The sequence below is a fragment of the Tetrao urogallus genome, assembly GCF_951394365.1.
Source record: "Tetrao urogallus genome assembly, chromosome: 2".
Lineage (NCBI taxonomy): Eukaryota > Metazoa > Chordata > Aves > Galliformes > Phasianidae > Tetrao > Tetrao urogallus.
This window is the reverse complement of record NC_136814.1, coordinates 87,502,127-87,514,141: the sequence shown is the minus strand read 5'-3', so window position 1 is coordinate 87,514,141 and position 12,015 is coordinate 87,502,127. Positions and strand designations below refer to the sequence as shown.

The 12,015-nt window shown below is 36.2% G+C and overlaps 2 protein-coding genes across 4 annotated transcripts in view; one reads left to right on the top strand and one right to left on the bottom strand.

Annotated features, from left to right (window-relative positions):
- MCPH1 (microcephalin 1) overlaps positions 1-12,015 on the top strand; it is a gene marked incomplete at its 3' end in the record, with an annotated part of 118,819 nt that overhangs the window by 39,381 nt on the left and 67,423 nt on the right. The gene's annotated exons all lie outside the window — the stretch shown is intronic.
- Positions 3,356-12,015, bottom strand: part of ANGPT2 (angiopoietin 2) — a gene marked incomplete at both ends in the record, with an annotated part of 41,581 nt that continues 32,921 nt past the window's right edge. For all 3 annotated transcript variants that reach the window (XM_079550861.1, XM_079550862.1, XM_079550863.1), the window contains 4 exons: positions 3,356-3,516; positions 4,924-5,054; positions 8,284-8,450; positions 8,896-8,997. In XM_079550861.1, the coding sequence (XP_079406987.1) occupies positions 3,356-3,516; positions 4,924-5,054; positions 8,284-8,450; positions 8,896-8,997 (561 nt within the window). The remainder of the gene's footprint in view (positions 3,517-4,923; positions 5,055-8,283; positions 8,451-8,895; positions 8,998-12,015) is intronic.

Below are 12,015 nucleotides of genomic sequence, written 5' to 3'. Positions count from 1 at the left end.
AGATCATAATATGAGCTTGGATGGAGTTTACACGTCCTTTCTTATTATTTCTTCTTAAGAAGCAATATGGAAAATGAAAGGGTATTCTACTTTTATGTACTGTTTATTTGATTAAAAGCAGGAAGTAAAGAATGGGTTATATTACTGTTGTATTCTGATTGTTTGCACCGAATCCAAAGAAATTGTTGCAGTCATCTTCCTATAGTATTCTTTCTAAAATATCCTCTTCTTTCTTTACTTTGATATTTCTAAGCAATGCAATCTCATTTAGATAATGTGATGATATCACTGTAAAACTTATTTACTCTAAAATTTTACATTCATGTTAATGAATAACTGCTCTAGTCTAATGGTTGGCAACTTCGCCCATGGCAGGCAGGTTAAAACTAGATGACCTTGAGGTTCTTTTCAATCCTGGCCATTCTATAATTATATTTTAAAAATTAATTAAAAGTCTTGTTAAACAATTGATCTGCTAAAGATCTATCTCAGCATCTTTGATGAACTGTCGTCAGAAGGAACCTTTTGCTTCATGTTTTTCCCCAGCAAATTGAAACTAACTATGCAGTGTATAGTTTTGTACCTTTGTTTTCTTACTAAAACAATGATGTTTAATAATCAGAAGTTGGCATCTTTTTTCTTGGCCAGGTTAAGCATGCGTACTGTGCCAGACTCCACTACATTTCGTTAGAAGATTTTTTTAGATTATTGGGCTGAGTGTGTATGTTTACTGTCACAAATATTGGGAGTATTTTCTTTAGTCGTCTGATGAAATGCAGTGAGGGAGGAAGCATGTTCTTTCCATCCCAATTTTATGGAATCATAAAATATCCTAGATTAGGTAGTTCAATGCCCTGTTCTAAGCAGATCTAATTAGATGAAGATACTCACGGACTTTTCTGGTCCACCCTCATGGTATTAAACAAATAAATAGAAGTCCTGCTAAGTAGAATTTCCCAAATTCCAACTTACATTCACTGTTCCACTACAGTACTCCTCCAAGAAGGGATCTGGCTCTGTCTTCTCTGTATCAGATAGCTGTAGACAGCAGTAAGGTCTCCCCTTCCCCTTCTCTGGTCCAGGTAGAAAAATGCCGTCTCTTTTTTGTATGTCATATGCTGTAGCTCCCCTACTAGATTGGTCTTTACTTTCATGAATTTCTAAGAAATTAATTTTGTGAAGTGTTTTTTAGACTGACATCTGTATATCCTTAAAAGTTTCCAGGAGAAATAATAAATTACTTGAACCGTAATCTTAGATACATTGAGATTATTGTGTACAACTCTTCAGATGACGATCACAGAATCACAGAATCACAGAATTGTAGGGGTTGGAAGGGACCTCCAGGGATCATCGTGTCCAACCCCCCTGCCAAAGCAGGTTCCTTACAGCGGGTCGCACAGGTAGGCATCCAGGCAGGTCTTGAACATCTCCACAGAAGGAGACTCCACCACCTCCCTGGGCAGCCTGTTCCAGTGCTCCGTCACCCTCACTGTAAAGAAGTTCCTGCGCATATTTGTGTGGAACTTCCTATGCTGCAGTTTCCGGCTGTTTCCCCTTGTTCTGTCTCCACTCACCACTGAAAACAGTCTGGCCTCGCAATTCTGCCCCCCACACCTTAGATATTTATAGACCTGGATCAGGTCCCCTCTCAGTCTTCTTTTCTCAAGGCTGAACAGACCCAGTTCACTCAGCCTTTCTTCATAGGAGAGATGCTCCAGGCCCTTCACCATCTTTGTGGCCCTCCGCTGGACTCTTTCCAACAGATCCCTGTCTTTTTTGTACTGGGGAGCCCAGAACTGGACACAGTACTCCAGATGAGGCCTCACCAGGGCAGAGTAGAGGGGGAGGATCACCTCCCTCGACCTGCTGGCCACGCTCTTTTTAATGCACCCCAGTATGCCATTGGCCCTCTTGGCCACAAGGGCACACTGCTGGCTCATGGCCAACCTGTCATCCACCAGGACACCCAGGTCCCTCTCCGCAGAGCTCCCCTCCAGCAGGTCATCCCCCAACCTGTACTAAAATGAAAATGTAAATGAACGATTGTTCATTTACATTTATTAAATTTATTTAGAATCAGTTCATGAGGTAATATTGGGAGTATTTTTTATCTGTGATACTCCTTAGTAGTGGAGATATACATTTTTGGTGAAGAACAAAGGTGGTGTTGCAAGTGGTAGAGTACTCTGATAGCAGTTTTAACGACTTCCAGTATGAAATGTAATAAATAAAAAAAAAAAAAAGTAAATGTTACCCAGTAGATGAATTTATTCACATTGTGTCATACACAGAGGGCCTACTTCTTCATGGAGAATTTTGAGGAGGGGGAAAAAAAAAGCAAACCAACATTATGTTCTTAGGTAACCTTCATATTTTTTTCCTGTTTTTTCAAATGTACTAATTTGTTTCTTAAGACACAAGCATAAATTGAATTGCATCAAAGAACATCCACATAGTTTTTAGATTGTTTTTACAAAATGTTTAGATGGACCATGGTACCATGTGATAACTGATTGTGATAGGCAATCAGGCATCTGGTGTTACTGTTATTGTCTCCCTTTATAAAATACTGGTCAGTTATTTTGTGGATACTTGACAAGGAAATAAAAAAGTGCAACCATCAGAACAATGTAAAGAAACTCATACTATATTATAACTTGCAGGGATTTTTCTAAATTAAAGATAGTGATCAATAAAACTGGAAAAAAATAGTGATTTTGTACATGGCATTTTCCAAGAATAAATGCAAAGTCCTCTGTTAAATAAAGTAATACAAACTATTGGAAAAAATCCCTGAACAAGTGTAAGAGGTTAAGAGGCTATGGGGGAGAGAATGTATTAAGTACTATATTAAGCTAATTACAGAACGATATATTTTTATGTACATAAACAGCAAACATACTCAGAGAGATAAATAGTTCTAGATCTAGGTAAGTTTTATATTAGAGTAATGTTTGAAGTTCAGTGACGAGGCAAAATGCGTATTTCTAAAACTATTTTAGATATTTTTCACAGTTCCAGTTATTCACTAACACATACATAATATAAATGATCAGTAAACCACAGTCCTTCAGTTGTCTGACAGTTTCTTGGATATTCTTTTTATACAGTCATTTGGCCAAATCACTGTTATATCAGTTTGGTGCCTTAGGCTTTGTGTCTAGTTGAATAATATGCGCTTTAACTGATCAAGACTATTGCAATTCAAGGATTGGAATGAGCTGATCTCTTCAGAATGCTAGTGCATGTTTTCTGGGCTTGAAAATGAGAGTTGCAGATGTGTTTATATGCTTGGCAAGTAAAGTCTTTGAAGACTATACAATACAAAATTCACATAAGAATGCAAAAGCATTTAGAAATCTGCTGGTCGAATCATCATAGTCGTGGCTTTGAGAGAGTATCCTGAGCCTTTCCAGTAGTACCACTTAATACCATTGAACTTGTTGTTGTTCTGTCGTAGTGGATAATACATTCCATTGAGGTTAGAAGGACCACATGCATCAAACCACCACCCTGCAAGACCAGAACACAAAGATAAATACCAGCAAATGAAAATGTCAGCACAGATAGTTTTTAAAATAGCATACATGAAGCTTTTAACACTTTATTGTCCCAACATGAGAAACAAATCCAAATCCAGCATTTCGTTCTCACGATTTTGAAGTGTTAATATAAAAGATTTACCCCCAGCCCAGTATGGAAAGGTATTAATTACATATTCTTAAAGCTTAATGTAATTCCTAGGAGTTTAAAGTTGAAAAGGGAAGGTATTCAATCTACCTTACTGATGTCAGCTTTTATTGACAATTGGAGGGTAGAACTTTACTCAAACTGTAATGATATTGCATTTTCTTTGCTTTTCATCTGCCCTTTTGTAAATTCTTGTCCTTCACAGATGTTAATTCCTTTCTTAATTGTTTTTAGAGGATTGATTCAGTTATTTGTTTTAGTTCTATGTGCAGATCAGTTCAAAACAACTGTGTTGAAACTTGGTAAGGAGGAAAAAGCAGCCCAAACTTATTTTGCATCTTTATGGTCCTGACCTGTTAGTTGGTCATAGGGAAAATTTATTTTTATTAATAAGATAATATTTTTATACTTCTGTTATGAAGGCGATAATGTGCGTGTTCTGTTTTACAGGGCAGCAGTCCAATTATCTTTTTGGATCAACTGAAAGTCTTTTTGTGCTATAGGGAAACAAAGCATTTCTTAAGAGATAACAGGAAGAGAAGTCAAACTTACAAAAGCAGTTGTTTGCACTACAGAATGTGGAAGGCCAGATTGACAAATTATAGAGTGACTTGTGTAGCTTAAGGTAAAAACTTCATTGAAAACTCCAATAGCTTATGAACAATCACTACAGAAGCGTAGATGCCTCTCACGTGTTTTACCTTTAATGCATGTATTGACATTTCATAATTGTATTGAAATACATAATTAGATACTTGTACCCTTCTGCAGCACATTCTGTGTATTCATCAAGTCTGGGAGTTTTCTGCTCCTTTGAATAGCTAGAGAATAGTTAGATTTGTGCCTAGACAATCAAGAGCCATTTCAGAGACTATCTCTAAAACAAATTTTGAAGTGCTTTAGGTGTTTTGATGTTTGGGACTCTGTTATCATTCCTTGGAAGAAGAATATGCTGCTGGTCTTCTTAGTTTCACAATCAGTCTTTCTTGTACTCTAGCTTGAGAGGCTGCTTACTTTTTTCTCCCCAGATTTTAACTTTCCATTTTACTTTAACCACTGTCAAATATTTGTCAGAATATTTCATTTGGAGTCACCACACTAGTGTTTCCATCAGTTCTGGACTTCTTCAATAATCAGAATTTACTAAGTTGAAATTATCACTATTTATCTCATAGACAATTCCAGTGCCAATAAAAATAGGAAGACTGAGAAACAAAAAAACATTCCTACCTCCTGTTAGCATTTGTGAACATTTGCAAATACATTTGTCATTGTCTGCATCCTTTGTGCTAAAATCATTTCCTGGTTGGCTTATACTACTTATTTTGCCTGCTGTCCCAGTAAGCCCTTTAAGGTGGATCCTGTAGAAGTGAGGAAGAGAAAGACAAATATTACATTAAAGTTGAGCATTCACTGTTATGAATGGTATCACAGCATTTTTTCATGAATAGAAATGGTCATCATAATACCTTGATGAACAGCCTCCATTTGTAGAAATGAACATTTTGTTCACGTCATATTAGAAGTAAACAAGAGCAGATAGATTATAAATTGTTTTGTATATTATTTCTTAATGTTTCTTAATATTTTAAGTGCATTGTTTGCATCTTTTAATCAAGTTTGAGAGCTTAACAAAAACTTCTTTTGTTTCTATTTTGCTTTTAACACAATATGGCAATCTAGCATTACAACTTTGCAGCTACGAGAGATAGGAACATCTCCTTGACTTTCAAATACAAACTAGTACTGATGCTTTAGGATCTTCTAAATGTTTCACTTTCCACTTCCCAAATTATCCTTTATTTTCACAACTTCCATAGGTTTCACTAGGTTGGATCTTCACAAGTATTTCACAGAATCCCAGAATTGTAGGGGTTGGAAGGGACCTCCAGAGATCATTGAGTCCAACCCCCCTGACAAAGCAGGTTCCCTACAGCAGGTTAATAGTTTCACTTACCTGGCAAGTTAAGCTCATATCTGCTCATATCTAATTGTATCTTGTCTGTATCTGCTTGTATCTACTACTTGTATCTGCTTATGCACCCTGATCTCTCACAGGGGTAGAGAGATTGGGATGCTGAACATAGGAGGCAGTTACACAGCTCTGACCATGTTATGCAGTTGTGGGTGTGTTGAACTGAGTGGACTTGAACCCTCTGCCCCCATATTAATTCTTTGCTGATTGCATTTCTGCATCAAAAAGCTTACCCTTCTCACAGTTATTCTACCATATGTATGAGAACCAGCTTCTCCCCAAATAGGCCTTGATTTTGTATGTCATTCTCTGCTTATGATAGATACTGGTTTTGGTAGTTTAACAGATTGTTTTAACCCGTTTTATATTCTTTTTGTGAAAACATTAGGAACAAATGAATTTCCAAAGATGTGCTCATTACAATTTTTCTCTAAAATGTCGAAGTTAAATATCCTGTTTTTCCTAAAGGCAAGTTTAAAGCTTTATATTCAAACACTGATCCCGGTAAGCCAGTTTCAAAAGTATTGCTAAATGTTCTGAGCAGAAAGCATGAACCCAGACCTGAATTGCAAATATCATTTGAAGCCTAATGCGGGCAAAGATTTATTCATCTCAGTGGTTTTAAAAATATGGCTTAGAAAAACAGGAGATTATAGTCAATTGATGTAAATTGAAATGAGGGATTCGGACTAGATGTTTTCACCCTGAGGACAGGTGAGCAATGGAGCAGTCTATAAGGTTATGAAGGCCCATATCAATAAAGCCTTGAGCAACCTAGTCTGATATCAAGTAGTTGGCCTCAAAACAAGTTTGTTCAGAATTCAATTCTTCTATGGTTCTATGAAATTTTAATTTTATGAACCAACTCATGATCTTCCAGCATTCAGTTGTTTTAATATTTTAATGTAATGAAAGTTGCCTTTAAACGCTTTCTTCCTTTTTTTTTTAATTCATGTTAATCTGTTCTTTAAACCGCTGCATCGATGATACATTCCATGTTTGGTTGCATTTTAAAACAAAGAATCTGTTTACTGACAATCATCTTAGTTTTCAGTGATTGTTTTTTAGTAATGTAACTGGACAAGGGCAATGACCTATTTCACAAAAGTTGTCTTTGTAAGTATTTTAATGCGTTACTTAAAAAAAAAAGTCTCTGCTGTTGATTCTAACTGTTCCCAGATGAAAAAAACATTTGCTTTGGAGATGAGACAGCTGTGTACTGCTAAGGCATTAAGACCTTACATTCAGAGTGATGGAAATTCCGATAGTTTTAGATTGCTTTGCATAGAAGACTTGAGTTGAAGTAACAGCTTCAGTTCTTTTGGGTGTCAGATTGACTTTGTTTACATCAACTAGATGTTAAGAGATCTCGGAAAAATGTAGCTAACATAGCTATTTTTCTCTATCCAGCTTTGTGAATCTGCAAGATTCTTATGAAGAAACATTTCCTGGGCCACGCAGTAGGAAATTATCAGTTATTCTGTACACTGTATTTCTCCTGCGTCTAATCATACTGTATGTACTGCTTTGACATAGAGCCTGCAGAATGAAATATGAACTGCCCATATATTTCAATTGTGACTGATACTATTTTATGTTTCATTTCTAACCAAACAGGAAAAAAAATGTGAAGCTTTACATTTTGAAGCGAAATAGGAGCATTAAAAAAATGTGCAATAAAAATTGCTTTTTAAAATGATAGTTTTATAGGGAATGAGGCTGGACATTCAGCATTAACTTTATTTTCATATGTAGGAGCATTATTTTTAGAGAATCAGGACAGTGGATTGTGGAACAATAAGGTAACATTACTGTGCTCAGAAAGCTGCTATTACCAAATGACTGAAGTAGAAAATCTCCTTCAAGTTTTTGTCTGTTTTACTCAACCACCTTCCAGAAATCTATTTATCCCTTGGAATCATGATTTTATATTCTCTTGCATTCTTAAAGCCATCTGCAACATTAATCTGGCAAATTGTTTCCCTTTTTGATTTATTTTTTATGCAAATAACAATGATAGACATTAATTCTACAGAGTAGAGTTGGCTTCAGATTCTCTTTAAAAACTCAGGAATTGTTTAATTTTATTCTGTCAAAGAGATATCTAACTAATAGTCTAAGCCATACCATTTAAAGACAATGTAATTCAGGAATAGTATTTAGGATATATTTCTTTAAATATAGGAGTTAACTAGCTGCATGAAGCAAAATTCTGTTCAGATGAGAGGAAAAGCAAATCTAGAAGTTAAATTTATCTAAAAGTTCTCTTTGAAAAACTATCCTATGCTGTGTTTTAAAAAAAGAAAAAACCTATCAGGGAAAACCAGCCCATCCCCCCCACCCTATCTACTGCTGAGCTTTAAGTGTTATCATGTGCATACGTAAATGCATTAATCACTGTAGATAGCTGTTATTATTCTCTGTTAAGAATATACTTGGATGGATCTTCATGCCCAGTGTGTGCTAGTACGCATACATTGTTTCCCTTGAAATAAAATATTCTTTTTAATGTTGTATGGAACAGGTTAAAATAGAACAAGCATGTAACTCATGTACACAGTTTAAAATAATCACCAGTTCATTTTTTTATATTCAGTTCAAATTTTTCTGCTTACCTGTATTTTTGTTCTTCACTTGCTAGGTAGAATTGGTCATACAAAGTATACGCTTCATTTCCTTCCCAGTCTTTCAGGATTATTTTAAGAACATAGCGCTTCTGATTAGTTAGTTGAGAAACAAACTCATTTCCTAGCCAGTACTCCCCAGCAGGATCACCAAACCCCTGTAATTCAACACATGAAACAGGGTTACTTTCTTCCTTTGAGTTTGAAGAGATCCCTTGATCAGTTTTTAACTTCAGTCGGCTAACTCATAATTTTACTGGATCTGTGAAGGTTAAAGATCTTTATCTGAAATAATGTATCAGAGTTACTTAATAGACTTGGGGCAAGTTGCCAGATGAAACAACATAAGTAACTTAAAAATATAGACGTATCAGAGAAGAGTTGATGAAAGGAAAATGAAGTTTCTCTTTAAAAACAAACATCACACTTGTATAAATAGTTTGTCAAAGCAGACTTACTACTCTGACACTTTAAAAATGAACATCTAAGGATAAAGACAGTTTTCAAAACCTGCTTATGTTCTAAGGATGCTATTTGTATTACTTTATCAGCAAATTTCAGATTATAATATCCAATATTAATGCCTCCAAAAACATTGCTTACTATCTTGTACTCTTTCCATGTCCGGTGAAAATCCACACTGCCATCTTCACGTCTCTGAAGAACTGTCCAACCTCCTCCATTGCTTTCCATGTCACAGTAGGCCTACCAAAGTAATTACGTAACAGTGTAAGTTCCTGCACTCAAGTGAAAATGATAACAGAGAGTATATGCTTTATGCAGTTCTCCATGCTGGCAAGTTTTAAAGCGTGTAATGTGTATTAACCTGAAAGTGTTGGTTTTCATAATTTTCATACAAATCGTTTGTGATATCCAAAATGACCTTTTGGTGGTATTCTTTCTAAACAAAATCATTGTCACAGTGTACCTCTACATGCCCTAAAATCATGACCGATTTGCGCTGAAGCTATATATGTCTTTCTCATCCTCCTCCACTAGAGGTGTTCTTATTAGCGCTAGCAGTGAGACTCTGGAACAGACTGTGCATACCCCCTCCCTGTAAGCATTCAAGGGCAGGCTGAATGGGGCTCTGAGCAACCTGGTTTAGTTGGAGGTGTCCCTGCATATAGCAGGAGATTGGAACTAAATGATCTTAAAAGGTCCCTTCCAACTCAAACCATTCTATGATTTTAGTTCTTTGAACTGATAGGTGTGCCAGAAATGTTTTTGAAGGGAAAGTAAGCCTCAGAGCCACTAATATTAAGCATTTTAGTTTTTCATCAAGTTGTAACATATAGGAAATCCAAAGCAGGTACTGTTTTTTAAGGTTATATGTAGCCTTTGTTCAACATCAGAGAATTGTGCAAATTCTCATGAAGGTAAAAAAGGGAAGAAAGTGAGCTGGATCAAGAATTAGCAGTTAAAGTATGTCATGTTAATTAAATTTGACTGAAAGCAGCAAACTTAATTTGTACCGCTGCATGTAATTTCTTATATATGAACTTTTTTACTAATGTCTGTATTTAATGACTGGTAATGGTTTGGTAATAACATAGAAATTGAACATAGTAAAAATAAAAATTGCCTTTGAAAAATTTCTTTGAGCATGTTATCTAAATTTCAATTAATCTGCAATTATTACTTTAAAGATATAATGCCTTAAAATAACAAAATATTTTAGTTCTAAAAAAACTGCAATATTCTCAAACTGGATGTCTTAAATCGGGTACTGGCTCTGAAGTGAATATTTTGTATGTGGATGGCAAGATGATTGACTTCTATAGCACTACGTACTCTTTGGGATAAACACTGTGGTAGTGGTGGTAGTGAACATTTTTTTCTAAAAGTTGAAAGCAATTTTAGTAGGAACTGCAATACAATATAGAAAATTTGAGAGGAGTGGACTCTTCTTATCAACAACGATGGCATAAATTGTATGTAAACATTATCGTATATTTCTTCCACACACAAAAAAATTTGTCAGTAAGTGCTTCCAAAAGATGCCAGTTAGATGTTCAAAATGGAAATTCTTTTCTTTATTGGGTGGAAAATATGGCATAGGAAAAGGGAATTTAACAGTTTACATTGATGCTGTTTAGAGTCGTAATAGATGTTGTGAAAGGTAAATTGGTGAAAGATGATTACTGTTGTTTGAGATTTCAGTGCGTGGTTTCCTGCTGTTGTACTTTACAGTTGTACACTTGCCCCCTTGCAATAGCTAAAAAGTTGATATTATTTTTACCATCTGTAAGTAAAATAATATGAAACATTTTGCTTACAGGCTTGGCTGGTATTCTATAATTTTATATATTCATAAGTATTTTTAAGGATGGAGATAGCCTATTTGGTACAATAAAGATTAAGGAAAAGATTTGCTTAGTTTAAAATAAAAACAATAAAATGCTGTTTTAGCCAGTAGGTGGAATAGATTCTTAATGATCTCTCTATGTGAGAGATTTAGGGAGAGGAAGTATTTATTTGTACTAAAAAAAAAAATCATTTTTCAGTAAAATGATACACATTGGAGGCTTTCTCTAACTGTCATTTTTAAAATACAGTTCTTCTGACCTTTCCTTCTACCCTAGGTTTTATATTCTAAAGGAAGAAATGTAACATTTCATAGAACTAGTAAAAATAGATATCAAGATTAGACAGGCAGCAGGAGTCTTCAAACAGTTGCCAAAATGAATAAAGAGATTAGCATCTCAAATTACAACCAATTGGCAGGGGACAAACATGATTTATCCTGTGTACTGCTTCGGTACTTGCAGTTCTAGCAGTTGAAGCACTGTGAAAGTTGTCCTTCTGTGATGAATTGACAGCATAAGTAGAAAAAAGGTAATGATGTAACCTATCTGGACTTCTGCAAGGCCTTTGACATGAGCCCACACCGCATCCTTATCACTAAATTGGAGAAAGATGGATTTTAAGGTGAATACAAAATTGGCTGAATGCTCTCAGCCAGAGAGTTGTTGTTAATGGCTCTGTGTCCGCGTGAAGGCCAGTGATGGGTGCTATCCCCAGGTGTCCATCTTGGGACCAGTGCTCTTCCACAACTTTATCAGTTCCACAGAAAGTGAGAGTGAGAGTACTCTCAGCAAGCTTGCTGATGACACCAAGCTGAGCAGTACAGTTGGCACAACAGAAGGGAGGGATGTCATCCAGAAGGATCTGGACACACTGAAAATTGGGCACATGATAATCTAATGAGGTTTAACAAGACCAACTGCAAGGTGTTGCACTTGAGTTGGGGCACTCCTAGATAATTGTACAGACTAGGGGAAAAACTATTTTAGAGCAGCTCTGCCAGAAGGTCTTAGGACCTTAGGAGTGTGGGAGATGAAAAACTTAACGTGAATCAGTAGTGTGGGCTTGAAGCCCAGAAGGCAAACTGCATTCCGAGGTGCATCAAAAGAGAGGTGGTCAGCAGGGTGAGACAGATGACTGTCCCCCTCTGCTCTGCCATTGTGAGGCCCCATCTGGAGTACTGCATGAAGGTGGGGGCCCCCAGCTCAAGAAAGATTGGAGCTTTTGGAACATGTCCAAAAGCAGATCACAGAAATGATCAGAGGACCGTAGTAACCTTCCTATGAAGAGAAGCTGGGGCAGTTAGGCTTGTTCAGCCTTGACAAGGCTCAGGGGAGACCTGATATCAGCCTTCCAGTACTTAAAGAGAGCTTGTAAGCAGGAGATAAATCAAATTTCTACACAGGTAGACAGTGA